The sequence below is a fragment of the Vespa mandarinia genome, chromosome 22 (genome assembly GCF_050613455.1).
Source record: "Vespa mandarinia isolate Hongniang chromosome 22, ASM5061345v1, whole genome shotgun sequence".
NCBI classification, from domain to species: Eukaryota; Metazoa; Arthropoda; class Insecta; order Hymenoptera; family Vespidae; genus Vespa; species Vespa mandarinia.
The window spans coordinates 1,265,373-1,291,829 of NC_140831.1; the positions used below are offsets into that span (position 1 = coordinate 1,265,373).

The window sequence follows — 26,457 nt, forward strand, 5'->3', positions numbered from 1 at the left end:
GATAAAAGACGAATTAATTTTGTACACTTTTAAATCTTTCTTTCTTTTTCTTTTTTTTTTTTTTTTAATTTTTATCTATCTTTCGATATTTTTCCCCATCTCTATTTGTATTTTATTTTTGTTTCAATTTTTTTTTTTTTTTTGATTTTCTACTTTGATATATATATATATAAAGATGGGAAAAAATATCGAAAGATAGAGAAAAATTAAAAAAAAAAAAGAAAAAAAGATTCATAAATATACAGAATTAGTCAGTTTTTTATCGATAACATACTACTTCAAATAAATCAAATATACAATATATTATATTAATACAATACAAAGAGACTATAAATGATTTCCAACGGATCTTTCCTTTTGTGTTGTTTTTATTTTTTTTTTTTTTTTGTATTTTCTTCTTAACACAATGCTCCTAAATAACATTACCCAACAATGGCAGCATCTTGATCTTATTTATGAGGTAATCGACGAAAACCTGAACAAACTCGCAGTGTTCATATATAAAATAAAATATCCCGAAGTAGAACAGATATACCGTTGTGATGTGAATGATGTACATTCTACAAAAAAGAAAGAAAAAAAAGAACAGAAATAAAAATGAAGAATAAAAGCAATAAAAGAAAAGCGAGAGAAAGAAAGAGAGAAATAGAGAAAGAGAGAAAGAGAGAAAGAGAGAGAGAGAGAGAGAGAGAGAAAGTGTGTAGATAACGATTATAGAAAAAAAGAAAAGAAAAGAAAATAAGAGAAAAAGAAACAGATGGATTATGAGAAGATAGAAGATAGAAAATAAAAAAAAAAGTTTTTTTCTGTATCGATGATAATATTTACATTCTTTGATGAATGCGTGCTCTCGGTAAAGAAGATAGATCCTCTTTCATGCAATATTGCCTCGCACCCAATATAATAAACTTCATGTACTCTAACATGTCGACATTCGTTGTATCAAATTGAAATAGTTCCCTATCCTTTGGACTCATGTCACCCCATAAGATCAATAGATTCATATTGTGAAAGATCCATTTTCGCGTGGTGAAATATTGAAGGAAATCGAGGCCGTTTGAAATTTTTTTTTGAATATGTACCATGCTGTAAAAAAATAGACCAGAAAAATAATATAAATAGATGAGGGAAAAAAAAATTAAAAAAGACGAATAAAAAGAGAAGATCCATCGATCGATCCTCGAATCTCAAATTTACTTTTACCATTTAGAAATAATAATAATAATAATTATTATTATTATATTATTATTATTAATTATAATATTAATAATTAATAATTATAATATTAATAATTATATTTATTATTATTATATAATAATTAATATTATAATAATATTAATAATTATAATTATTATTATTATTATTATTGTAACATAACATTGATCGATATACTTTGAATACGATGTTAATATTAATGATTACATATTAATACAAGTCATTTATTGGTTTTTTTGTAAATTAAGCTTTCAATGTGTATTGTAATGAGAACATATTAAATTATGTTATATTATTATCAGATCAAAGTTAATAAACTTTCTTTCCTTTTCTTTTTTTTCTTTTCTTTTTTCTTCAAATTTTTGTTTAAACTTTTAAATCGTATTGTAAAACAATAACAATAAATTATTTAAATCACATAATAATTAATACAAATTTAAAATGTAATACGATAATGTTAAAGATAAATATTTACTTACAATCTTTTTTGACAAAATATTAACATCAGGAAGTCGATTAGATAAGCCGGTATAATGTGAAAGAAAAAGACAAACAAATTATGAATGAATTTGTTGTTCCGTATATTGCCGTCCGGATACCATATCTGTCCTTCGAAAGGATAATCATAAATAATCTCTTTTCCCTTCTTTAAAATTTGACCCCATGTCATTCGGTCCATACTTGTCTGGGTAATATTGTAAACCGGACAGTTTTTCAATCTGTATAAAATAAAAAGTCATCGTTGTTATTTTACTTTTTTTCTAACATCTACGTCAAACAATGCCTTTGCAGTATTGAGTCCATTCATCAATTTTTTATATTTTACATGAAAGATTTGTGTGCTTGTTAACGTGATAGGGGAAAAAAAAAAAAGAAAAAAAAAACAAACGGGAATAACGAAAGGAAAAAAGAGAAAAAAGATTGCATAACCCATCGCGATGAATTGTTTATCGTATCCATATATATGTCAAATTATATTTAAAAATTGAATTTAATGTATCTACTTACTTGTTACGATCTATGCTTATCTTATATGCTATCACGATCAATGCATTAATTGCCCAGTCAACGGGTATAACTTCGGCATGATAATTAGGGTTACAATGCATCGACCTAATTACACCTTTCCCAGCACCAATAATGATACCTATTGGCCCGTTCAAATTATCCACCCAACCTGGTAAAGGTTCACTGACAGCCGGTAAAACTGTAAACATCGTTGTCCCTTTTAATTTGATCTAACGTGTCTCTTCATTTTTATTTTTTTCTTTTTATTATTATTATTATTATCATTATTATTATTATTATTATTATTATTTAATGTTAGATTTTTAATAGTACTAATGATTAGGCAAATTTCAAATTTTATTGATAACTTAATATCATTTGATTTCGCACAGAGAAATGATAAATATTATCTTTTAAACAATTTATATTGTCTTTGATCGTATATATATATATATATATATATATATATATATATATATATATATATATGATAGAGATTAATGTCGTACAAACAAATGCATCTAATATTATGACAAGTTTTAGTAAAAAAATTTTTTACTCTTTTTTAATTCTGTTTATTTTAGATATACTATAGATCGCCAATGTCTGTACACCTAGTGTTAAAAAAAAAAAAAAAAAGAAAAAAAAAGAGAGAACAAGAAAAAAAAATAGGGGAAAAAAAGCAAGCGGAAACAAAAGCGGATTTTGTAACGAAGAAAAAAATATTTCTCACAATAAATGATAACTCTGATTGTTCAATCATTCTCATAAATGAAAATCATGAAAAATAGCACTTACATATGTACGTTTTTATACATACATATATATATAATAACCATACAGTATTATAACATCTTCATCTCATTTCTATTCATGATACGTGTATATCAATATGTATATCAATTTTTTAAAATGTTTGTATATAACATAAATCAAAAAATCTACAAAATATATAACAAAAATTCAAATCTATATTTGTACATAACTATGTGTGTGCGTGTGTGTGTGTGTACGTATAAATATATAAGGCTTTTCAAAGTGTATCACATATCCGTTTGTCAATAATTTTTGCTTGACCACGCGTGATGATATATATATATATGCATATATAATATAAATGTCGAAGGATCGATCGATCTGCACAAGGCTGTCTTTATAATACACGATCGAAATGATCAAATAACCTTTCCTTTACTTGGCATTGTCCTTTATCAAAATTCTTATCATTAGATAACAGGTCATCCTTTCTAAGTTCATAAGATCGAAAAATCGATTGTATTAAATATTAATTATATTTACCAATGGAAGGTCTTGTTATGACAACTGGCATATGGGGATACTCATCAGCGACCAGTTTCTCCGATAAACATTTCGTGTACGTGTAAGTATTCGGATGCGGGGCTATTAATCTGCGATCGTAAAATTACGAAATAAAAACATTTACGTATAACGGCATTATAATAAATTTTATTCTATTGGACGTGTAGATAAGAAAAATAAAAAAAAAAAGAGGGAAAAAGAGAAAAAAACAGAGAAAGAAAAATTCTGCATATAAATAATAGAATATTATTTTCGATATAAAAAATATTAACTTATGAAATTACTAAGTATTTTCAATAAAAAAAAAAAAAAAATATATATATATATATGTATATTAATACTGCTTATTTATTACTTATTTTAAAAGAGAGAAAGAAAGAAAAAAAGAGAAAGAGAGAGAAAGAGAGAGTAAATGTGAAATGAAATAAAATTTTAAAACCGATTTAAGCTGTCCATCGGTTTAATTAATTACTTAGACGTGACGAGATTGACAAGGTCTTCCTCCATCCATTGAACAAATCTTATGACGTCCTGAGAATCACTCGGCGAATCGTAAACTCGTTCACCGAGCTCCTTTTGATCAACATGACAGAAGGCCGTACTCAGATGCACGAATGCCTCCAGCTTTTTCATAGCCTTGCCAAGTTCCAATACTCTCTTCGTGCCGACCTTGAAGATTAAATCCAACGTCATTCAACATCCCTGACTAATTAAATAATCTGCAAGCATTTTGAATTATTTCAAATCTGCACTATCACCACGTATCTTTTCAACTTTAAATATTTTTATTAATCTTATTGGTTAGAAGGAAGAAAAAATAATAAATAAAAAAGAAAAGAAAAAAATAACAAACGTGAGATCGTTATTATAATAATACCAATGTGATACCATGACATACATCCATATTTCAAATGTAAATTAATATCCAAAGGTTAATATTTCCCAATCACACGTTATAATTATTATCAGTATAGTATACTTCAATTAGTATAAATTTTATATATATATATATACAATATTTTCTTGTCAGAAAATTAAATGTTAGTTAATAAAATAAAGATTAATGTTAACTTATTAAAATATCTTACATGTAGTATAATTTATAATAGTTTACATTACAGTATAATTTTTGTTTATTATAATTTTTCGCAAAGACGAAGAATAAAAATTGGATAATACAGAATTAAAAAGAAAAAAAAAGAGGATGAAGAAAGAAAAAAACATATTTATAAAATCGATCGATTTACCATGTTAGATTCGATGGCGTCCTTTAATTTAGCTTCTAATCTAACCGCGGCTGCTAAATTAAAGACGATTTGAGTTTCATTAATTAAACACTCCCGTTGTTCATCGGTGAGACCGAGATTGTTCAATAAAATATCTCCAACTAAAGGTATCACTTTTTTTATAATTTCCGGCTTTTCTTTTCGCACTCTTAAGAACAACTGAAATAATACATATCTTTTAATAAAGGAAATCAATTTAATAGAAGAACTTAAATATCTTTTAAAATAAATAAAAAAAGAAAGAAAAAAGAGAAAAGAAAAATTGTAAATATTCGTAAATAAATTAAAACCCACCGGTAATTTGAACATATTTTCTATACGCGAATCTGGACTGTGACCTCTTTTGGGCCTTATTAACATATAAATTTTATCAAGATTGTCACAGGCATACAATAATTTCTCAATAAGAACCTTTCCCATGAAACCGGATCCTCCAGTAATAAATATAGTCTTGCCTTTATAAAACGATTGTATCTCGCTACACTCTTCCATGATTTTTCTTTTCTATTAACAAAAACATCGTAAATAGTAATTCAATCGAGACGTGATCATCATTAGAAAATTTGCAAAAATTTTATATCGCGAGTTTATTTTCACAACTATTTCTTAATTTATTATACGATATTTCAAAAGCATAGAAATATCCTTGAATCTCGAGAAGTTCTGAAGATTTCCATAATGAAGTAATACGAATTTTTGCAAATTTCTCTTCAAGTATAAGCATGTAAAAAAAAAAAAAAAAAAAAAAAAAAAAGACAATTCATGCTATTCTAATCACTACTGGGAATCTTTAAAAGCGATAGTAACAAGTGCAATAGTATTTCCATCGAGAAGGTCTAACAGTAAATAGGTGAAAGTATACCTTGAAAGTCTAGAAGGAGACTGGTTCTGTGTATAAGTTAAATCAAATGAACGATCTTTAGTACTTTGCGTATTGCATTCATGGACAAATTCTTTTTCAATCAGTCAATAAATATTTAACATTAATAAATTTCTCTATTTTTATTTTATTATCTAAATAATAATAAGAGAAAATTCATATAAAAATTATATTATTCTAATACTATATTATTAAATTATATTATCTAATAATATTAATTATTTTTATAGCAACTTTTTTATCTTCAAAAATAAATTAAAAAAATATATATACTATTTGTAAAAATATTGGAAAATATTCAATTAATCGTTAATTATTTGCCATATCATGATCACATAATCGTAATCACATTTTGATCAAGATTAATATTGAAACGATGAAATAAAAATTCAATGATCGTTTTTCTTCATTTCTTCGTTTGTAAATTAATCCGTTTCATGATACTAATTTCTAATTATTCAGGAAAATTTCTTGCACGACCAGAATCATCAATCTCTCTCGGTAATAAACAAAATCAACATTCTACAGGTCGATCGTATATCTCAATTTTAATGGTACATGAGTATGTTGGTGCATATTACATATCGACTTCATACGTGTATGTACTCCATAAATGACATCGTGAATGACAACGTCGACCCATCAATAAATTTATGGTATATACATACGCTTTACGAAAGGACATTTAAATCCGCTTTTAACAGAGAGAAGATAAACAATGACAGGATGTTACGAACCTGTTTGTCAAAAAAAAAAAAAGAAAAGGAAAAAAAAATAATAATAATAAATAAAAAGAAAAGAAATATCTGAAATAATTAAATCATTTGATATCCTATACAATATTAAAATATGTTTGTCAATTCTTTCGTGCAAACATTCAAACAGAACGCACATTTTCCAATCTCTTATTTCAAGAATTTAAAAAATTTCCAAATTATTTTAAAACATTTTTCTCAAATCATTGTAAATAAGATAATATCTCTATAAACAATGTAATTTTAAATTTACGAAAATGCACTCGATTGCTCTTGACGACCGATTAATCTCGGTTAAAAAATATTACATGTTTGTAAAGCAAAATGAAAACAAAAAGGAATAGAATAAAAAAAGGAAGCAAAACAATGCAGAAAAAAATAACGATATATCGTAAAAAATACAATCGGTCAGGATTACATTTGTTTGTGACGTTTTAATAAAGTCAATCGTGAAATCTAATAATCTAGTATCCATTAACAATGAGATTATTATATTTTATCGTAGAAAGAACAATCACTCTTTATCTCTCCCACTCTCTATCTCACACATATATATATATACATGCAGGCACGTACAAATTTATTACTTGCATTCAACTTTCTTACCTTTTGCAACAACGAGTTTCCTTAAAGAGATAAGAAAAAGTATTTTCTCCGATACGAAATTATATTCGATCTTAAAAAAGAAAAAGAAAAAAAAAAAAGAAAAACACGTGAAAAAAATTTGTACGATCTCACACGTTGGCCTTTCAAGTGAATAATATTGAATACGGACGAGCGTAGAACAGTGAACGACACAGAGTTCACGAGCTCACTGAGCTCCTGAGTAGACTCCAATGAACTTATGTATGTATATTATGTTAGTACTATATCGTTTTTACAAGCTAAATACTCTTACATACACGGATATGTTTATACGCGTTTAACCTCTTCTCCCTCCCCCTCCCTCTTTTCCCATTCCCCCGTAATGTTGAAATAATTCTAAGAAAAATAATAAAAATTTCCTAAATAACATTCCGTTTTTTCCTTTATCATTTATTTATATGTTCATGTATTAATTTGGTCTGTATTTCTTTTCATTTCTTTTGTCATAATCAATTTATATATTCTCGTAAAAAATAGGAGACCGATCTTTGAAAATGATATTCTATGCTCGAGAAGAAAAAAAAAAAAAAAAAGCAAGAAAGAAACATTTCCTCTGTTATTAATATTAAATATTCAATCAATTTTCTTTTATTATCTGACTAAATTATACTTAAGTAGCGGAATCGATTAAAAAAAAAAAAAAAAAGAAAAAAACAGAAAAAACATTCTAAATAATGAAAAACATTTGAATTATTTGTAATTAATGCAAATGTTCTTTTTTTCTTTCTTCCTTCCTTTCTTTTTTTTTTTTTTTTTTCCTTGTTAACGAGCTTGACAAAGTCAATGAATATATATGTTAGGAAAGATATTGTCAAGAAAGAATAATTTAATGCGTTCTCCTTTGATGCCATGCACTTTTCAATTCTAATTGGCCTCCGTATGCTTATTGCTAAAATAGAAAGCCGAGACTATCGTATGCAATAAGTCGTAACTCTATATACATTAAATATATATATGTATATATACATACATATATGTATGCGTGCGTGTGTGTGTGTGTGTGTGTGTGTATGTACTTTAAAAATATTACCAAACTTATTTACATCTTCTTTTTCCTCTTCCTCTTCTTCTTCTTTTTTTTTTTTTTTTTTTTTTTTTTTAATGAAAAAAGTAATATTTCCAGATGCATTGAAATTCCATTAGAAAAGACATTAGAATTGCAAAATGATAGCGTAAAATTTGATGTTATGTAAATCCGGAATAAGTGAACGAATTTCATTGCTCCATTTACTTTCGAAATATACATTAACATAATATATATATATATATATATATATATATATATATATATATATATATATAAACATACATACAGAGAGAGAAAGAGAGAGAGAGAGAGAGAGAGAGAGAGAGAGAGAGAGAAAGAGGGAGAGAGTATAAATCGCAATTAAATATACTTTTATTTCCTCCCACCTAGATAAATCTTCAAATTGACTTTACGTTTCAAGGAATACAATTTCGACTTTATAAATAAGACGATACTTAAATACAGTAATCAAAGTATCACAAAAGAATATTTAATATTTAACCTACTTCTTTAGTCCTTTCGAACGATAATTATAATAATTATATCTCTATGATTATCAGAATTTCTAATGTGATTGAAGAAAAATTGTATCTATGTAAATAAAAATGAATGAATAAAGATCAATGAATCTATCGAAAGTATCTCTATCCTTCTCTCTCTCTCTCTCTCTCTCTCTCTTTTTTTTCCTTTATTTCTCACTATTTTTTTATTTCTCTTTTTCTCTTATCGTTCTATATATACGAGATACATTTCGTAACGCAATGACACATCGACGCTAAAAAAATATTAAGGGTTATTAGCATACTTCAAATATTTTATGCAAATTTGTAATTTTTGTAAAAAAAAAAAAATATATATATAACTTAAAAGTTTATCATTTTATATATATATATATATATATATATATATATATGCGCATTTATACTTTAACTATTAACGAGTTAATATTTATCCAACTCATTTACCTAGATCAAACTTGTGTTACGAAATAAGTCAAATATTCTAAAAAAATTCTAAAAGCATGTACGTTCGAAGAAAAATATTAAGTTTCTCTCGATGATATAATATTATTTAAATACAATTTAACTTATTATTAAAAAAAAAAAAAAAAAAAAATATGACCGTTCATGGTTACCGTTTAACCAGACTTCCGATTACTGAACGAACAAAACGTTCCCTTTCACTTTATTTCTTATTGCTATTGTTTATTGTTACTTTCGCTTTTTCGTACGACCGTTCGTTCTCCCACGTGTTCAGTAAAAAGAAGAAAAAAAAAAAGGAACCGACGATAAGAAAGAGAACAAATAAGGAAAAAAGCAAAAAAAGAAAAAGCAAGGCTATCATAGAGCGCCAAATTTATACTTTTTTTTTTTAATACACTTACAATTATATTCTTTATGGTGACTTCGAAAAACGTGTTCAAATAAATTTTTCTTTTTTTTCCTCTTCTTTGTTTTCTCTTTTTCTTCATCTTTTATATAACTATCTTATAAATGTATTTGGAATACTTAATGAGTCAAGAATATGTAATCGTTGTTAACGATCGATCAACGATGTCGGTTGATTACGTTACAATGACATTTTGACCTCATAAGAAAGACAAATGTAGTTTTTGCTGTACTTCTACATAAACAAATGTAAGCGTAGAAAAAGTAATCTACGTATAAGCGACAAAAGTATTACGTAATCATATATTATAATAGAGCGTATTATAATAGAGCGAATACAGTGATATAAATTTATGAGTACAATAATACAAATATACTAATCGAATAACGAAATAAATAATAAATAATAAAAAATACTAAACAGATAAATGTGTATTAAAAGACACGTCAAACTTTAAGATTTTGGAATAATTATATAATAAAAAAAAAAAAAAAAAAAGAAAAAATGAACTACCGTCACGTATTTACACATTGTCTGATAAAGGAAGTTTATCCTCGATGACATCGATCGAAAGAAATATATATTTATATATAAAAAAAAAAAAAAAAAAAAAAAAAAATTGTTATTTGGATCGTAAAGAGTATTTTTCAAAAAATTAAAAACATTCAAAAGAAAATTAATTATGATGAATATTTAATACGACCGACATTTATTAAGAAATTAATTATTTTTTTTACGTTCAATTGTTCTACTATCTTATAAGAAAAAATTTGTCAATGGTTTTATCTATATATATATAAACATATATATAAACTGAATATATATATATATATATATATTAAATATATTAAAAAAAAAACATTATAAAAAAAAAAGAGAAAAAGAGAAGTGCAGTTCATTAAATTACGACAAAAAAAATCCATAATAGATATAGTGTATATACACACACACATATATATATATATATATATATATGTATAATGCGAATAGAAACTCACGATAGAAAGGATTTCTATCGTAAATCTCGTATATATAGTTTTCTTTTTTGACATCATGCTCGTGATCATGCAAGTGAATTTTTCATTCCACATCTATACTACAGTTACGTCCTACTGTTTCCTAGATTCACTAACTTTCGCTTATGGTTTCAGCCAAATTAATAGCGCTTTTATACAATGTCGAAAAGATCATCGGTTAAGTTATAACTTAATTAAATTCTCGTTATAACTTTTACTTACTATTATATATACTTAATTAAGTCATTAGACCGTCATAAATTTTATTATTCCGTATACTTAACTAACTCATTAAATCGTCGTAAGTTTTGTCATTTAACTTCTGTTGTATTAATGCATGTATTTTATATGCTTCCTATTATATTATTCACAGTACGCAGATCCTCTTCTCGGCCCTCCATGGAACATTTCGATCAATAAGCTATTATTTAATAATTAAAATAAAAAATAATTAATTTAATAATTATTAAAAAAAAAAAAAGAAAAGGAAACAAAAATCCAAAGTTGTCGAAATAAATTTTTGAAATGATCATTAAAACTACTTGTAGAAAAATTAAAAGCGTAATCTTTAGTTAATACATATATTTTTCATAATATGAATTATTCATTGAATTAATTAATTAACGATCGAACGAGTGTATTTGAACTGTAATAACATTTATATCTCCCATAAGATAGGAAAAAAAGAAAAAAAAAGCATGATTTTACGTTAGATGATCCCATAAAAACGTAATCTTCGTTATCCTCTTACGTCGCTGCAAATCATATTTCATTGCCATCTATTCTTGCAATTAAAGTTCATGACGTCAAATATAAAAGGTCTTTATCATACATAAAGCATATAATCGATGATCATTCAACTCGTGTTAACTTCGCGTGAAATAACGTAAATATATATTTTCATATACAATCGACATTTATTTTTCAATCAACAAAATACGAGCTAACGAACAATCATGTAAAAATACTGTAATTAGATTTAATTATTCCTACTACCTAAAATTTTCATATAATATTTTTTGTGTAATAAATTGTGTAATAAATTTTGTGTTTTATATATATATATATATATATATATATATATATATATATATACATATATTTTTTTTCTTTTTCTTTTTTCCTTTTCTTTTCTTTTAAAATAAAAATAATTATATGATGACAGATTACCATAAAAATACAATGTAATTATAAAAGGAAGATGTATGGTATTATGAGTACCAGAAGGAGAAGTGTAGAAAGGCATATTAAAAAAAAAACACACAGGACTGTTATAAAGTGAAAGGGAGAAATGTTGTTGAAACGTTCGGAATGCCGTTTCGAAAGCACCTAAAATCACTTAAGAGGAAAAATGAGAAAAGGTTAAAAATTAATATAGATCAATTTACGACTATTGACAAATAAATATTATAAATGTATATTTTATTATTATTACAAATAATAACTACGTATATCTATGTACGTATGAACGTATATACGTAAATAGAATATAGAATAGAAGCAAATAATAATTATTAAAATTTTTTTTTTTTTTTTGTTTGACAAATCACCACAAGTTGTTCACTTCGATGATAAAACATTAAAAATAGAAATTTCGTAATAACAAAAATATGTAAATGAGGCTTAGTTAACTTAAATACAATTTAATAATATATTTTTGTATTATCGTGTTACGCAAAAAAAAAAAAATAAAAAGAAAAGGATATATTCAAATCCCCGCTCGATTAAAGTATGTCATTAACAATTGTCAAAGCGCAAGCGCATCGAAATCATAGTAAAGCTGACTCTAATGAAATTTTATATTGAGGATAAAAGAAAAAAACATATATATATACATGCATATATATATACATATATATATATATATATATATATATGTATATGTATATGTATTAAAACTAAGAAACTCTAAATGTTTCTTTGCCCGATTAATGATATTTGTCATTTGAAAGCGCGTATATTGGCACTGTGTTAACGTCAATAATAGTGTGTAGAGATTCAATCTCTTTCAACGTTATATATATTGTATTATTATTATTTTGAAATTTCCAAAAACATGTCTTCCTCACATAATGAAAATATGATAGAAGAATTAGCAAAGGATTATGCAGATTATGCGAAAGTCAACTTGTCCGTTAAGGCGAGCAATATGTTTTATAACCTTTAAATCATGTAAACATATATAATCTATAATATACATATATCTCTAATTTAAATTTATTTCTTTATTTTTAGATGAAACAATTTCATGAAACAATAGAAGATGTTATGATACGTTTAGAAGAATTTCAATCAATTGTTGCAATGGTTAGAATGAGATAAAATTAAAACTATTTGATTTAGTTGATTATTAAATATATCTTAGTTATCTATAATATCATTTCCTTTTACATAGGTTCAAGCTGAAAGTTCAGAATGTATGAATGAACACATTCCAAGGATACGACATATGCAGAAAGAATTAGTAACACTTTGTAGAAAAATAGATGCACTTGAACACGTCCTTATAGCAGCTAATGTAAGTTTGACAGCATTAGAAACAGCTGTTGACACTGCGGAAGCTGAATTGGGTGTTACGGATAGATTTTTTGGTATTCTTAATCCATTATCTTTTTTTGTAAGTATAAATTGTATCTGACATTTAACAAGTAAGATTTTACTCCTTATATAGAATCTTCTTACAGAAAAAAAACCAAGAATCTGTGATAGGGAACAAACAGCAGCAAACATTTGAACCTCCAACAATTTACAGAACAGAAGATTATTTCAATGCGAAGTAAATTAATGTCTTCCATGACCAAGTGATTCTAAATTTAAACTTTTTTAAAAAGCAATTAGAAAAATTTACTTTCTATAATATGAACTTTAGATTTAAACATTTTTTTTTAGAATATATATGATTTACAATTAAAATTCCATGGCCAAAATTTTTATATTTATATTTTTATGTTTTTTCTTATACATTTCCTATAGCAAAACTATAAAATGTATTAAAATTGTATTTATTAATCTATCTATTTATTGTGAGTAATATTATTTTATATTAATATTATTATTATTATTGATATTATTTATGTTATTATTATGTTTTGATTAACCAAACATAAGATATTTTATCTTCAAAACTTTTCTATAATTTTATTATACAAATCATATTCTTTCCAAAACATTAGCTTTGATGATAAAAAGAAATTCTAGGTTATCTATATATTCTTCCAATAGAGAATTAAAATATAATGAAAAAAAGGAAAAATATTCTTTATTCATTGAAAGTTCTTAATAATAAAGTATTAAATAAAGATTAGACAAAATACAATAAGATAAAATAAATATAACCTTATTGACATATTCATTTTGATAGTATAAAGGATGGATAATTTTTATTCCAATAAAAAAATTTACGAGCAATGATATTCATTAGGAAGAACTTAAACGAATAATAATTGATAATTTATAAAATTATAATTACTTACATCTATTTCTTGACCGAATATAGACACTGATTAAAAATTAATAGTATCTTCTCTCTCACATTCCTCTCGAAATCCAAAATCATGTTATAAATTCGATATTGTGCTATGACTATGTCGAAACTTTTTAATGATCGACACTGGATAATCGATCTGAAAATTTAAAACATAGAGCAAATTAATTAAATGTCATATATTAATATGTCATAATTAAAATATTTCATTAATTAGATCATAATAAATATATAATTAATTATTCATATTATGGAAATAATGTAAATAAATAAATGCTATTAATGTATATATTGTATTATTATAAATAACCTTTATTTTCTTCTTTCCCTTTTGGTACCTGCAAAAGATTTGAATATTGTCTGTTCCATATATTTTATATAAATAAAATTATGACAATATATTATTTCTTATGTAATTAATAATTCCCTATGCATATACATTAAAAATTTTTCATATTATTCAATAATTATTATGGTCATATCACTAGTTTTATTATAATGATTATTCATCAAAAAGTATTATTAAGTATAAATATAAAATTATAAAATAATAGAAATTTTAATATGTTCAACAATAAACATGATAAGCATGAAAGAACATTAATAACTTGTTAAATTGTAAACACCTAATTACAGACTTCATTCCTTTGATTTTAATTTTTGTTAAAGCTTAATACCCAGCCAACTTAAGAAACCTTTATCGCACGGTCTAAGATGACAAGTCTTTATTTGTACTTTTTTTAATCCTTTAATGCAATCATCAGTTATGCAATGACGCCAACGAACTTGTTGTCCACATCCACATGTTACACTACAAGGGCTCCAAGTACCCCAATCGTCCCAATCATCTAAATCTAAAATAAAAAATATATTTAAAACCTTTGTATATTCTATTTTGCATAAAGCAAAAACAAAAAAAAAACAAAATTAAATACAACACAATAGCAAATATATCATTTATATGATCCTTTCATTAATTTATATTACATTCTTTGTCAGGTTCTTCATCATCTTCATTATCACTCTGTTTTCTTTGTCGTAAATGATAATATTGAGATGTAATTGCTTTCACGTGTCTTTTCGAATTCTTTTTATATGTAGAAAAATATTCAGAAATATCTCGTTCACCATAAATAAGTAATTTTCGTTGATGATGATATTTCTCAAATGGACGAATATATTTTTGCAGTGTATAGGAATGTTTTGATTTTGATTTAATAAGAAACATCTGTAAGTATGATATATATTTTAAAGTATCCAATATTAAAAGTATTACTTTCTATTTTATTTTCAATTAAATTAAGAAAATATTTTCAATAAAATATTTGTCTAATATTATTCTTTATGAGAGCTTACTTTTTGCCTATGAGAAAATGTAAATTGATTTGTTAATGAATGATTAGATCTTTGTAACGTGCAATTATCTTTGACACAGACATTAATGTTCTTATATATTTTAGGTATACATTTCTTCCAAAATTTAATATCATCGAATTTATTTAACATAAGTTTATCATCTATACCCTGTAATATTACACAACTTAAACAATGCGTCAACAATAACGCAGAGAGCACTTGCATATCATGTTTCGTTCGTTCGTGCGATGCATTCGCGACTAAACATTCTATAAAAGTTGTAAGGTTGTTGGTAAGTATAACAGGTTACAAGTGTGAAACAAACAATAGTATGACATTATAATATTTCATTGAATTAATTATAGAGAGAAGTTATCTCTAAAAAAATCACAAATCACTTTGTTTTTTTTTCCATATATATTATCAACTTATATATTATATGTTCTACATATATATTTTAGATACAATATTAGATACAAAAATTTCTCTCAGGTGTAGCAAAATAAATAAATAAAACGCAAGAGAAAGAGAAAGAGAGAGAGAGAGAAAGAGAGAGAGAAAAATCGTAATTTTAGTATATAATATCATTTAATAAAAGTTAACCAAAAAATATAAAAAGACAAATCTTACGAATATAGCAAATTTTTTACATTATATAATCTCTTGGATATAAAAATCTTTTACATGTATGATAAAGTAATAATTATATTTATTTTTAAGAACACATGTTTTTTTTCTTAACGAGAAATTTTTATATATAGTTCAAAAGAATATTAAAACAAATATTATATTGTCCGCCATCTTTCCGTATTCCATAAAGTATGGTTATGTTAGCTGACTTCAGCGACATGTACGGATAAAATATGAATTACAATTGGGACGGGAAAATACTATCCCCCATTACTATTATATCATCTGTATATAAACTTACATAGTATGAGAAGAAATAATATTATCTATAATCTAAAGAATGCTTTATGTGCACGTCCATTTGGTATTTGACCCTGAAGTCTTAATCTACGAACTGCTTCCCTTAAATGTTTGGGTTGTAATGGTCCTGTTTCACCATTAGCTTCCATTACATCTAAAGCTACAATAATTTGTGATTATTAAATAAAATTATTATTTATAAACTTATATAAGATTAATGACTTTACCTTCTTCTACAATTTCACCAACAAATACTTTAGCAATACCTGACATTGCTATAACAACATTCTGTGATACAGAACAACCTGTTATAGTTTGCATAATCTGATATACAGAAAAGAATATATTATATATATAAATATATACATATATAATATTATTATAGGATATCATTATTTTATAATTTTTTATATTTACCCTCTTTATAGCTGCTTTTGGAAATGCAGCTCGCCTATACATTTCATATCTGTCTAACTGATCTTCCGTAAAATTAGAAACAAGTACTCTAAAACATAAAATTTGTAAAAAAAAATGCTACAACAATATTTTTCTTGTATATATTTATAATATAAAACAAATATATTTACTGCATTTTCTCCCTTTCCTCCTCTTCTAACTCTTTTTTACTTTTTTCTTTACTTTCTCTTCTTTCTTTAATACTAGTGTGATTAACGTGAGGTAACATAATATCATTGCCAAAAATATCTTCTGTACTTGGTTCTTCTTCTTTATTTTCTATTTCAATTTCGTGCTTTACTATTTCCAATTGATCATCCATTGTCATACATATAGAATTAGAACCTACTTCTTCAGCGTCCGATTGAGATTGAGAACTCATAGCATCCAGTTCTCCCTAAAATAAATATACTGATTGTAACACATTGATTATATGAACTTATATCTTAATTTAATTATAATACTTATTATTATTATTATTATTATTATTATTATTATTATTATTATTATAACCTAATAATAATAATTTACCTTTATTGGTAAACCATCTACGTCCATATTTTCAATATCCTTAGACGTTGTAGAATTTTGTGAAATATTAAATTTTTCATCTTTATCATCTATCTCAACATGCTCACTTTCATTTCCAGAGTCTTCTTTACCAAATAGGTTATCCATTTTCTAAAATATCATAATTTTTAACGAACAAACGTTCAAAAATATCTGATAAATTATTAGATAAAATATTTAGAACAAATTAAAATATACCTATTAATAATGTCAGATCTTATGTGGTATAAAAATTAAACATTTCTTCACTTATAACGTTTGTCTATTAAAAATGTTAACCATTAAATAAAAGCTATAAGCTTTGTAACTTTAAAAATTCAGAAACTGATTTAAATTAAGGAAATGAAATTCATACTGTAAATAATATGTTACGTATAGATTTAGTTTATCAGTTTGATATTAGTAAAATATTATTAGAAATAGATTGTTACGTTAATGTTATCAGGAATTAGAACAAAACATTTGTAAATATCTACAATATATATATAGATACCTTACTTATCAACTATCGGTAAGTATTATTCGTAAATACGTTAGTTTTGATGTTAACCACGTGCTCTAACAAAATTCTTAAAAGAATTCTTATGTGATTTGTCGCATAGTTTTCACTTAATACTTTGAATGATTTGTTTGATCGATACGATAAATTTCATAGAAATAGATCATGTTTCAAGCAGTGATACAATCTACCGTATTAAGAAAAGTATCGAATAAATTATCAGCTAAAATTAAGCATAACATTTTATCAAGACACATTTCAATTAACTATAAAAACAATGTTGGAGGTTATGATAAACTATATTCTACAAGATATATAAATAGTAAAAACAATTTGTTATTTCATGTACCTCTTAATTTGTATAGTTCACAAGTTGATTATATGAACTTAGAGTAAGTATAAAAAAAATATATATATATATATATACATATAAACTGTAGGAAAAATATTACATTATACTAATTAATTTGTAATTTTTTTTTTTTAGTAGAAATCTTACTCTTGTAGAATTTGAAAAGATTTCAGATACAACTCTTGAATCCTTAACAGAATATTTTGAGGATGTGATTGAAGAAGCTACGCATTTGGAAGATTCAGATGTTTCTTATGGAGTATGTAATAGAATATGGTTAATCTTATAAAAAGAGAAAAAATATATTCTTTATTTGTTAATATTAAGTAAACATTTATGATTTAGGATGGAGTATTGACTGCTAAATTTGGCAATCCATATGGCACATACGTTATAAATAGACAAACACCAAACAGGCAAATTTGGCTTTCTTCTCCGACATCCGGACCAAAACGTTATGATTTTGTAAAGGGTAAATGGGTTTATAAGTATGATGATAAAACTTTACACGAGCTTTTAAACGATGAAATATCATCTATTGTAAAAAAGAAAGTATGTTTTGACAAATGTTCTTACAGTGGTAAAGAATAATATAAAAATATCAATATACTGATATCAATATATTTTTGTGTATTAAGTATATAGAAACTGCCAATTTTAGAAAATAATTTATATTCATGTATGATAACGTATATTTACCAAATGGATACATAGTAGAATACCATAAATATGTTTACATAATATTTATGAAACTAAATTAGCAACTACATAAGAGATAATTCGATGAACATTATTGAAAACATAACATGTAAGTATTTTGAAAGATATTGTAATTATATTATGCGTTTAATTATTTACTTATTTATTTATAGTATAGTTCACTTTAAACAATAATATATATATACATATATATCAATTAGTATAAAAGCTTACGTAATTTATTTAACACAAGATCTATTTGTAATATTAAAACTGTATACTTATTTAAATGTAAATATAATAGTACTAATAAATCAATTAGAATATTTCCGATAAAAAGTTTTGACTTTTTTGATAGATAAACAGCCATGGAGATTATGGAAGATGGGAACTTAGTAGATCGCGTTAGAATTTTATTGCAACGGGACATGCAATATTATCAGGTAATAATCGAAATTAATTAATAATAGATCAATTTCTATTATTTTCGTATATTTGATTTTGATCAATCATATTTATTTGATAATTAACGAAATATGTAGGTCCATATTTATCATTTATCATTATTCCTTTTAAATTAATTAATCGGCTACCATCATTTTAATTCGTTCCGTTTTCCATTCGGCGCAATATGACTAAGACGAATTACAATGAAATTCAAATAAATACTTATTATTAAAAAATTATATAATACCAAGTACCTTTGGTTAATGCTAATGAGTTCGTTCATTCGTTTGTTCGTACGTACGTACGTTCGTTAGTTCGTTCGTTCGTTCGCTTGCGTAGGCGTTCCATACAATAATTATTTGAGAGATATAATTCCTCGAAGATGAAGCTTATTTTATTTACACATGTACATTTGGAAATCACTTATAAACGTGGCAATTAGTAAACCAAATATCCTTTGATATAATAAGTTCAACGTCATGGACAATAAATTATTGGATCGTAAAGAAGAGAAAAGAGAGAAAAAAAAAAGAAAAAGAAAAAAAAAAAAGAAATCATATGCGAATACAGGGAAAGAAATTTCATCGGGAAAACAAAATGTTCGTTTCGTCTTTTATATACGAATATAAATTTTCGTGTATAAACAACCCCTAACTCGCTTCGTTAACAAAGGCTGTGCATTCAGACGTATAGCGTGTAATTAAATCAGCACGCTTTGCCATCGTTTAAATAAGATACCCTTATCTTCTTGTTAGTTTATATCTATACGTTTATGTTCAAAAAACTAAGACATTTAAGCTTCTGTGATTATCGTTGTTGTTGTTATTATTGTTAATATCTGCAAATAAATGCAAATCGATCGTTTAGATCGTTTTGTCAATGACGCGCATAATAAAGTAACGTTAACGTCAAATTAGAATTGAATTTGTAAACGTAAAATAGGAAAAAGTTTTTAAGGGAAATAAAGATTTCTTGTTTTTTTTTTTCTCTCTCTCTCTCTTTCTCTCTCTCTCTTTTTCTCTCAATAAACATTTCAAAGTACGTAGTTATTTGCGTGTGTAGGAGATGCAGACAGTACTGAGAGAAGCTTTGTGCATTCGCGTCAGCGGTGGAAAACTCGATTTTCCAAGGCACGCCTCGTTTGCAGCAATTAAAATAGTTATGTGGTGGGAGGCTGAATTTTTGATCACATTTAAAAAGCCTTCAGGATTAAGCAATGTCAAATGCAAAACTACAACGGAAATCGACACGAACGATGGAGTCGTTAAAAATATTCTACCGACCGAATTTGTTCATATGGTCGTCGATACAGCCGATCAATTGCTCGGTATATTTATCTAATATTTACATAAATTATTATTACAGAATTTTTCTATATTACATTAATTATACTCGATTATTTTTTTTTTTTTTTTGATACATTAATTATGTTTCCATCATATAATTCATCCCTTCTGTACATGACTTGTTTACAATACATGAATTATTTACAAAATTTCAGAATATAGAAATGGGTCGAGTATATAAGATACACTTTTGTTTTTTTTTATCACAGATTTGTGAACAAAATTTTCAAAGGATTTTTTTCTTTTTTTCTTTTTTTTTTTTTTTTTTTTTTTTTAAGAGAGAGAACTCATCCAGTTTTCGATTCATTTAATAAATCCACCAAAATAATTTCGGCTATAGCAATGCATCTCTTCCTTCTGTGAAAATTAATCGAATAATAATCATTTATATCGTAAAACGGATACAAATAATTTATTGTTATCGAATAAATTAAATAATGTTATTATGATCGATTAGATTAATTTAACAATAATCTTCTCTGTACGATCTATAAATATTTTCAGAACATTTGCATACGTTGATACAGGAGTGTCTGGATCATGCTGATTTGACCGTTCTTACGGCTACGTTAGGAGCAGCGGCATTGATAAAAAATTGTCTTTGGTGTTACAATCAGCATGTTAAAAATGTCGTCTCTACCGGAATAAGGTACTCTCGTTATAATCTTGGTCATTTTTTTTCTTTTTTCTTTTTTTTTTTATACACGCTTCAAATGCAATTGGTTTAATACTTTTTTCTTTTTTTTTTTTTAATTTTTCCATTATCACACACAAAGCGAGAAAATAAATAATTGTTACAAGTCTTATCAAGAAATGACAGAAGCTGTCGCAGAAAGATTACTTGACTTACATTGCCGTTTAATCTCTTTATATATACTCAATGAAGCTGATTCTCTCGATTGGCATAGTAATAAGTCCTTCTTCGAAAAGGAAAGATGTTCTTTCGTAATACAAATGTGGTGGCTTTATATGCAAGGTAAATTGTAAACGTAACGAAGACAAAAAATAAAAATACAGAAAGCAAGAAGAAAATAAAAAAAATAGAACATAATAAAGATTTTTTTTTCGTATGAAAACTTGTGTTTAGGAACAAGAGCAGATTTATGGGAAACTGTACCCCCGCAAATGGCACAACGTGTATTTATGGGGATGTTAAACGAGTCTCTGTCTATCATCGTAACTCGATTTATTTATGTAAGATTGTTTAAAAAAAAAAAAAAAAATATACAATCCGAATATTTTAAAATAGGTAAACGTTATCTTTCATTTTTATCTGCAACCCTGTTGTATGATGATTGTATAAAAAATAAATGTATATTATTTTTATTATGACATATATATATATATATATATATATATATAAATTATTTTATTTTGATTATTTAATATATAGCTGTTTATTATATTTTTATTATTATATATACATATATGTGTTAGGGTCGACCTACGTTGGCTAGATCCGAACAATTTTGGACAGATGCATTCAACGTTCTCTGTTGCACTGGATATCTCACTTTAGCTGCCTGCACTGAGAGTGAAGAGATGATAGGTATCCAATCGAATAAATTACCAACTGTTATAAGGGATGTGCATGCTAAATGTAACGAGTTGCTCGTTTGCTTATTATTTCGTGGTACACCATTGGAAGATTTGTATCAGGTAGAAAATAATTTAATTTTATAAATCTAATTAAAATATTAATAATAATATATATGTATATCTTTTATTTTTTTTCTTTTTTTTTTTTTTTTTTAACGTTATATATTCTTTCCCAAATTTTCAATAAGCTCTCAAAGGTCATCGAATACGATTATTAATTGATAATTGCATTGCACGAACGTAAATATCATTAATTTTGAAAATGTTAAACTTCCAGAGGTCTATCGATTGAACTTTGTTGAGAATTTAAATAACGACTACTACTACATTAAACGCTACATTGTTGAATGTTGTATCGTGGTAAATGTCGATTTGTCGAATTGTCGATTGCTTATTATGCAAATATTTTTCAAATCGATTTCTCGTATTTCTATTTGTCTTGGTGCTTTGCGAGTTCACACTTCGAATATACTTTGCTAGTTCGTAAATTCAAAACAAAGTACTTAAATATTCTCAATTGTTTATGCATTTTATGTACACACATATGTATGTTTTAGAGTTAATCTTCTTAAATTTTAGGCTTATCGTAACGGATTGGAAAATTTACAAATATTACAACAACGACGTGGTCCTTCTCCTTGGATATTAATATGCGTTCCACATTTGTTAGGTAGATCTAATTTAGACGTACAGTTAGACGATCTAACCGAAGATAGAATCGTGATTTTGGAATTGAATATACTTAGGAATCAACCGCAGCCCAATTGGCCACAATTGATGAAAGTAATTGACTATTTTATATTTTTCGTTGTCAATTAAAAAGGAAAAAAAAAAAAAAGAAAGAGATCGTCACGAAACTTTCCTAATTCATTCAGGTGATATCAATGAACAATTACGTAGTTGCAAAGATGTTATTGAATATGTTGGTACGTAAATGCGTTGGCTTTACTTCCGATCAAAATTCCTTAATAATGAAAAAAAACGAGTCAACACACAAAAAAGGAAATAATAAAAACGAATTGTATAATGAAAAAAATTGCGGTGGATTTTTGTGCCAAGAATCGGGCTGTAAAAAATTATCAACGATATCACCGAATTTAGGTCTTTTCAGTCTGACGTATATTCTTGCTATTATCGTTAACGATCCTGAGGATGTAATTATGCCTGCTTTGAAGAAGGATCCGAATTGGGCTAATTATCTCGATAGGCAGCAGGTATTCATTAAAGATAACAATCTCGTGAATTATTTTCGTGATCACTGTTAAGTTTCATTTTCTTTTTCTTTCCTTCTTTCTTTTTTATATAAAGGTTTGGAATCAATCGAGACCACCATGGTTAAATGCACTTATGGTACCTTTGATAAGTACGATGTCACCAATAGTAGAGACCCTTTTGGATGCCGTCAAGGTAATTGTCGTATTATCGTATTTTTTTTATGGGAAAAAAAAGAAAAAAAAAAACAATTATTTTTATAAGCTATCTATATAATTTGTATCATTTTAAATAAGACAGGTGCAAGCATATATCAGGCGATGTCATTAACGCTAACCTGTTTCACTGAATTACACGTTACCATACCAATGACAATTTTGCGAACATTATTAACTCTTAACAAAAATATACCAGCTCGGTGTCATCCTCTTGGTGGTTCCGTATTTCTTCAAATTTTCTCTGCTGCCTTATATTCAAGTTTTCTCGATATCGCGACAAACGATCAAACGGATATACAGAGCAAAACTTCAGTAGAAATCAACTTAGAGTCTGGCACATTTAATCCGCATGATAAAATAACTGCATCGAATGCACTTGCTGAAGCAATATGTAGCATCGACGAGGATAACAAACATACTGCACAGATCGATTATTTTACGCAAGTGATTGAAGACAGGTACAAATAATCGGATAATTCCTCAATAATAATAATAATAATAATAATAATAATAATAATAATAATAATAATAATAATAATAATAATAATCTAATAATGATTATAATTATTCATAATTATATTATACAATTGTTTGCATGGAAAAATAATAATAATTATTATTATTATTTAATGCAGTGTTAAAGGAACGCATCGAAGTTCTAAATGCGACAAATTAAAAGACATGACTCGTATCATAGAAACATACACCGACGAATTGTTGTTTACTGATACGGGAAGACAATCTTTAAAAGTTAGTTCTTATCTCATATAATTTTTTTTCTTCATCCTAATCAATAACTCTCTTCGTTTTATTAACAACAATTTTTTTGTTGTTATTTATCTTCTCCTTTTTTGTTTCTCTCTCTCTCTCTCTCTCTCTCTCTCTCTCTCTCTCTCTCTCTCTCTCTCTCTTTCTTTTTTTATCACACAGATAACACACGAGTATCTCCTACGTGCTTCCGATTGGGTGTTAAAGGGACTGTGGAACGAAGGGAGCAACCCACAGCCGGATTTAATCGATTTCTCCGAAATTCCATTGAAGGCAAAACCGCTAACCCATATCATGTTTCACATCGAAGATACTGATTTTGATCAGGTAGGCATTCGTGCGAATAGTAAAAGGCGATGGTATCCTGATTAGATGCATGAGAGGGCAAAAATTATAATACAGGTTTACTGGGTGTATTTTAACCACACGTGAGACTCCCTTTAAGTGCGTTAATACAAATACACATTCGATTGATTTATAAATAATTGTTGTAATAGGTAAGGCATCTCTTTTTTCTTTTTTTTTTTTTTTTTTTTTTTTATTGTAAAAAGATTTAAAATTTTTGTAGAAAAATTAAGAAAAGAGAAAAAAAAGCATTCATAAGGATACGAAAAAATTTATATGTAAATTAACGTTTGATATCGTCTCATTTCAATTATAATCACTTTTAGATTTAGTGCATATATTAGTGCATATAATTCAAATTAAAAATTAAATTTTACAAAAAAAAAAAAAAAAAAAAGAAATATAAGGGACTATTATAAAAAGATTACAAAAAACTTCGTGATAGAAAGAGAGGAAGAAGAAGAAGAAGAAGAAAAAGAAAAAAAGGAAAGAATTAAAAAAAAAAAAAAAAAAAAAAAAAAAATACAAAATCGATTGTGACCTTGAAGAAAGATCAATTAAAATCATATTCGCGTGTAAACTTTTTCAATTAATTTTCTTACTCTCCTTTCTTCTTCTCTTTTTTTCTTTTCTTCTTTTTCTTTTTCTCTTTTTTTTTCCTTAATATCACGCATTTAAGGAGTTCGCTTTGATTGAAATTTATTCATTGGAAGAAAAAAAAAAGAAGGAAAAGAATAAGAAAAGACAGAAAGAAAGGAATAGGACAAATCATTCTTTCGGCATTACATCGGAGATTACATAAAGCTTTCGTACTTTCAGTTTCTAACTAATTACGAATCAACGAATTGGAAGAAGGTATTGACAATGCCATTATCCGTGAATGTGGAACGCGCTCGTAGCCAAACCCTCGCTCGTCCGGAATTCAAGAATGTTGGTGAGCTATCTCAGGAGGAGAGAGAAGTGGTCAATTCGATTAAACGACTTTGTTCTTCATCCGTACGATCTACTCGTTTTAAATAAGGGCTTAATCGACAAAAAGATATATACACAGACACACATATACATTAACTATCTTATTTACTTTCGTATCTACTTAAAAAAAAAAAAAAAAAAAGAAAGGAGTAACGATAAAATGTAATATAACTTACTTTCTTTTTCTCTTTTTCTTTTTCTCTAAAACACGCACACACCTCAATCATTCAATTAAATATCATTGAAATAATTTCGATTGGAGGATTTAAAAACTCGTCAAAATTTTTTCTTCATTCTTTTCTCAACTTCTTTATTTGTCGTATAGAATAGATAATGATAAACTTTGACGAATGATTATTTTAATAATAGATATATCACTACTCAAGGGTATACATATAATAATCTGGAGAAAGACGTCGCTTATGTACTTATGTATATTTCTCTTTTTTGAAGAGAAAGAAATAAAAAAAAAAAAAATAAAATAAATAAATAAATAAATAAATAAACGTAATGTATCATGACAACGTAATTGCTGCTTTGAAAAAGAAATCAAATACCTCATACCTTTATTGATTTTTCTTCTATTCATATACATTTTTCTTTCTATTTTTTTTTCTTTTTTTTCTTTTTTGGCACATATATATGTATATATATATATAATTT

General features: G+C 26.0%; 6 protein-coding genes across 15 annotated transcripts; 3 read left to right on the forward strand and 3 right to left on the reverse strand.

Moving 5' to 3' along the window:
• Positions 1–365: 365 nt before the first annotated feature.
• On the reverse strand, positions 366–7,267 carry LOC118442648 (putative fatty acyl-CoA reductase CG5065). 2 transcript variants are annotated; one of them, XM_035868519.2, is made up of 9 exons: positions 7,071–7,267; positions 5,124–5,333; positions 4,791–4,988; positions 4,016–4,212; positions 3,523–3,632; positions 2,224–2,422; positions 1,695–1,934; positions 829–1,086; positions 366–560 (listed from the first exon to the last, which is right to left on the reverse strand). In XM_035868519.2, the coding sequence occupies exons 2-9, from the start codon at positions 5,319–5,321 to the stop codon at positions 413–415; spliced, it is 1,548 nt and encodes a 515-aa protein (XP_035724412.2). In that variant the 5' UTR covers positions 5,322–5,333; positions 7,071–7,267; the 3' UTR covers positions 366–412. The 2 variants fall into 2 exon arrangements, with proteins under 2 accessions (XP_035724412.2, XP_035724414.2); XM_035868521.2 differs by lacking the exon at positions 7,071–7,267 and adding an exon at positions 5,692–5,723.
• A 5,167-nt stretch (positions 7,268–12,434) lies between these two features.
• On the forward strand, positions 12,435–13,555 carry Blos4 (biogenesis of lysosome-related organelles complex 1 subunit 4). The gene is made up of 4 exons (XM_035868535.2): positions 12,435–12,681; positions 12,777–12,848; positions 12,937–13,158; positions 13,226–13,555. The coding sequence occupies exons 1-4, from the start codon at positions 12,598–12,600 to the stop codon at positions 13,319–13,321; spliced, it is 474 nt and encodes a 157-aa protein (XP_035724428.2). The 5' UTR covers positions 12,435–12,597; the 3' UTR covers positions 13,322–13,555.
• Positions 13,556–14,014: 459 nt separating this feature from the next.
• LOC118442650 (uncharacterized) lies at positions 14,015–16,165 on the reverse strand. Of its 4 annotated transcripts, none has more exons than XM_035868531.2 (6): positions 16,012–16,133; positions 15,382–15,650; positions 15,013–15,253; positions 14,761–14,879; positions 14,336–14,363; positions 14,015–14,164 (listed from the first exon to the last, which is right to left on the reverse strand). In XM_035868531.2, exons 2-6 carry the CDS (start codon positions 15,604–15,606, stop codon positions 14,139–14,141), a joined length of 639 nt encoding a protein of 212 aa, XP_035724424.1. In that variant the 5' UTR covers positions 15,607–15,650; positions 16,012–16,133; the 3' UTR covers positions 14,015–14,138. The 4 variants fall into 4 exon arrangements, 2 of the variants coding, with proteins under 2 accessions (XP_035724424.1, XP_035724422.1); XM_035868529.2 differs by having other exon boundaries at positions 14,027–14,164; positions 14,721–14,879; XR_014983484.1 differs by having other exon boundaries at positions 14,053–14,164; positions 14,652–14,879; positions 16,032–16,165.
• A 172-nt stretch (positions 16,166–16,337) lies between these two features.
• On the reverse strand, positions 16,338–17,754 carry Taf11 (TATA-box binding protein associated factor 11). The gene is made up of 6 exons (XM_035868524.2): positions 17,536–17,754; positions 17,299–17,448; positions 16,899–17,164; positions 16,729–16,816; positions 16,539–16,635; positions 16,338–16,471 (listed from the first exon to the last, which is right to left on the reverse strand). Exons 2-6 carry the CDS (start codon positions 17,443–17,445, stop codon positions 16,338–16,340), a joined length of 732 nt encoding a protein of 243 aa, XP_035724417.1. The 5' UTR covers positions 17,446–17,448; positions 17,536–17,754.
• Positions 17,755–17,917: 163 nt separating this feature from the next.
• On the forward strand, positions 17,918–18,990 carry fh (frataxin). 3 transcript variants are annotated; one of them, XM_085663528.1, is made up of 4 exons: positions 17,918–18,228; positions 18,324–18,447; positions 18,534–18,740; positions 18,827–18,990. In XM_085663528.1, the coding sequence occupies exons 1-4, from the start codon at positions 18,002–18,004 to the stop codon at positions 18,854–18,856; spliced, it is 588 nt and encodes a 195-aa protein (XP_085519654.1). In that variant the 5' UTR covers positions 17,918–18,001; the 3' UTR covers positions 18,857–18,990. The 3 variants fall into 3 exon arrangements, with proteins under 3 accessions (XP_085519654.1, XP_035724425.2, XP_035724426.2); XM_035868532.2 differs by lacking the exon at positions 18,827–18,990 and having other exon boundaries at positions 18,534–18,788; XM_035868533.2 differs by lacking the exon at positions 18,827–18,990 and having other exon boundaries at positions 18,327–18,447; positions 18,534–18,788.
• LOC118442642 (uncharacterized) lies at positions 18,855–26,221 on the forward strand. 4 transcript variants are annotated; one of them, XM_085663527.1, is made up of 14 exons: positions 18,855–18,996; positions 19,246–19,330; positions 20,397–20,661; positions 21,185–21,329; positions 21,457–21,656; positions 21,768–21,874; positions 22,118–22,339; positions 22,859–23,062; positions 23,155–23,493; positions 23,588–23,686; positions 23,788–24,167; positions 24,345–24,459; positions 24,685–24,804; positions 25,642–26,221. In XM_085663527.1, the coding sequence occupies exons 2-14, from the start codon at positions 19,256–19,258 to the stop codon at positions 25,840–25,842; spliced, it is 2,472 nt and encodes an 823-aa protein (XP_085519653.1). In that variant the 5' UTR covers positions 18,855–18,996; positions 19,246–19,255; the 3' UTR covers positions 25,843–26,221. The 4 variants fall into 4 exon arrangements, with proteins under 4 accessions (XP_085519653.1, XP_035724398.2, XP_035724401.2 ...); XM_035868505.2 differs by having other exon boundaries at positions 24,640–24,804; positions 25,642–26,220; XM_035868506.2 differs by lacking the exon at positions 18,855–18,996 and having other exon boundaries at positions 20,381–20,661; positions 24,640–24,804; positions 25,642–26,220.
• The last annotated feature ends 236 nt before the right edge of the window (positions 26,222–26,457 follow it).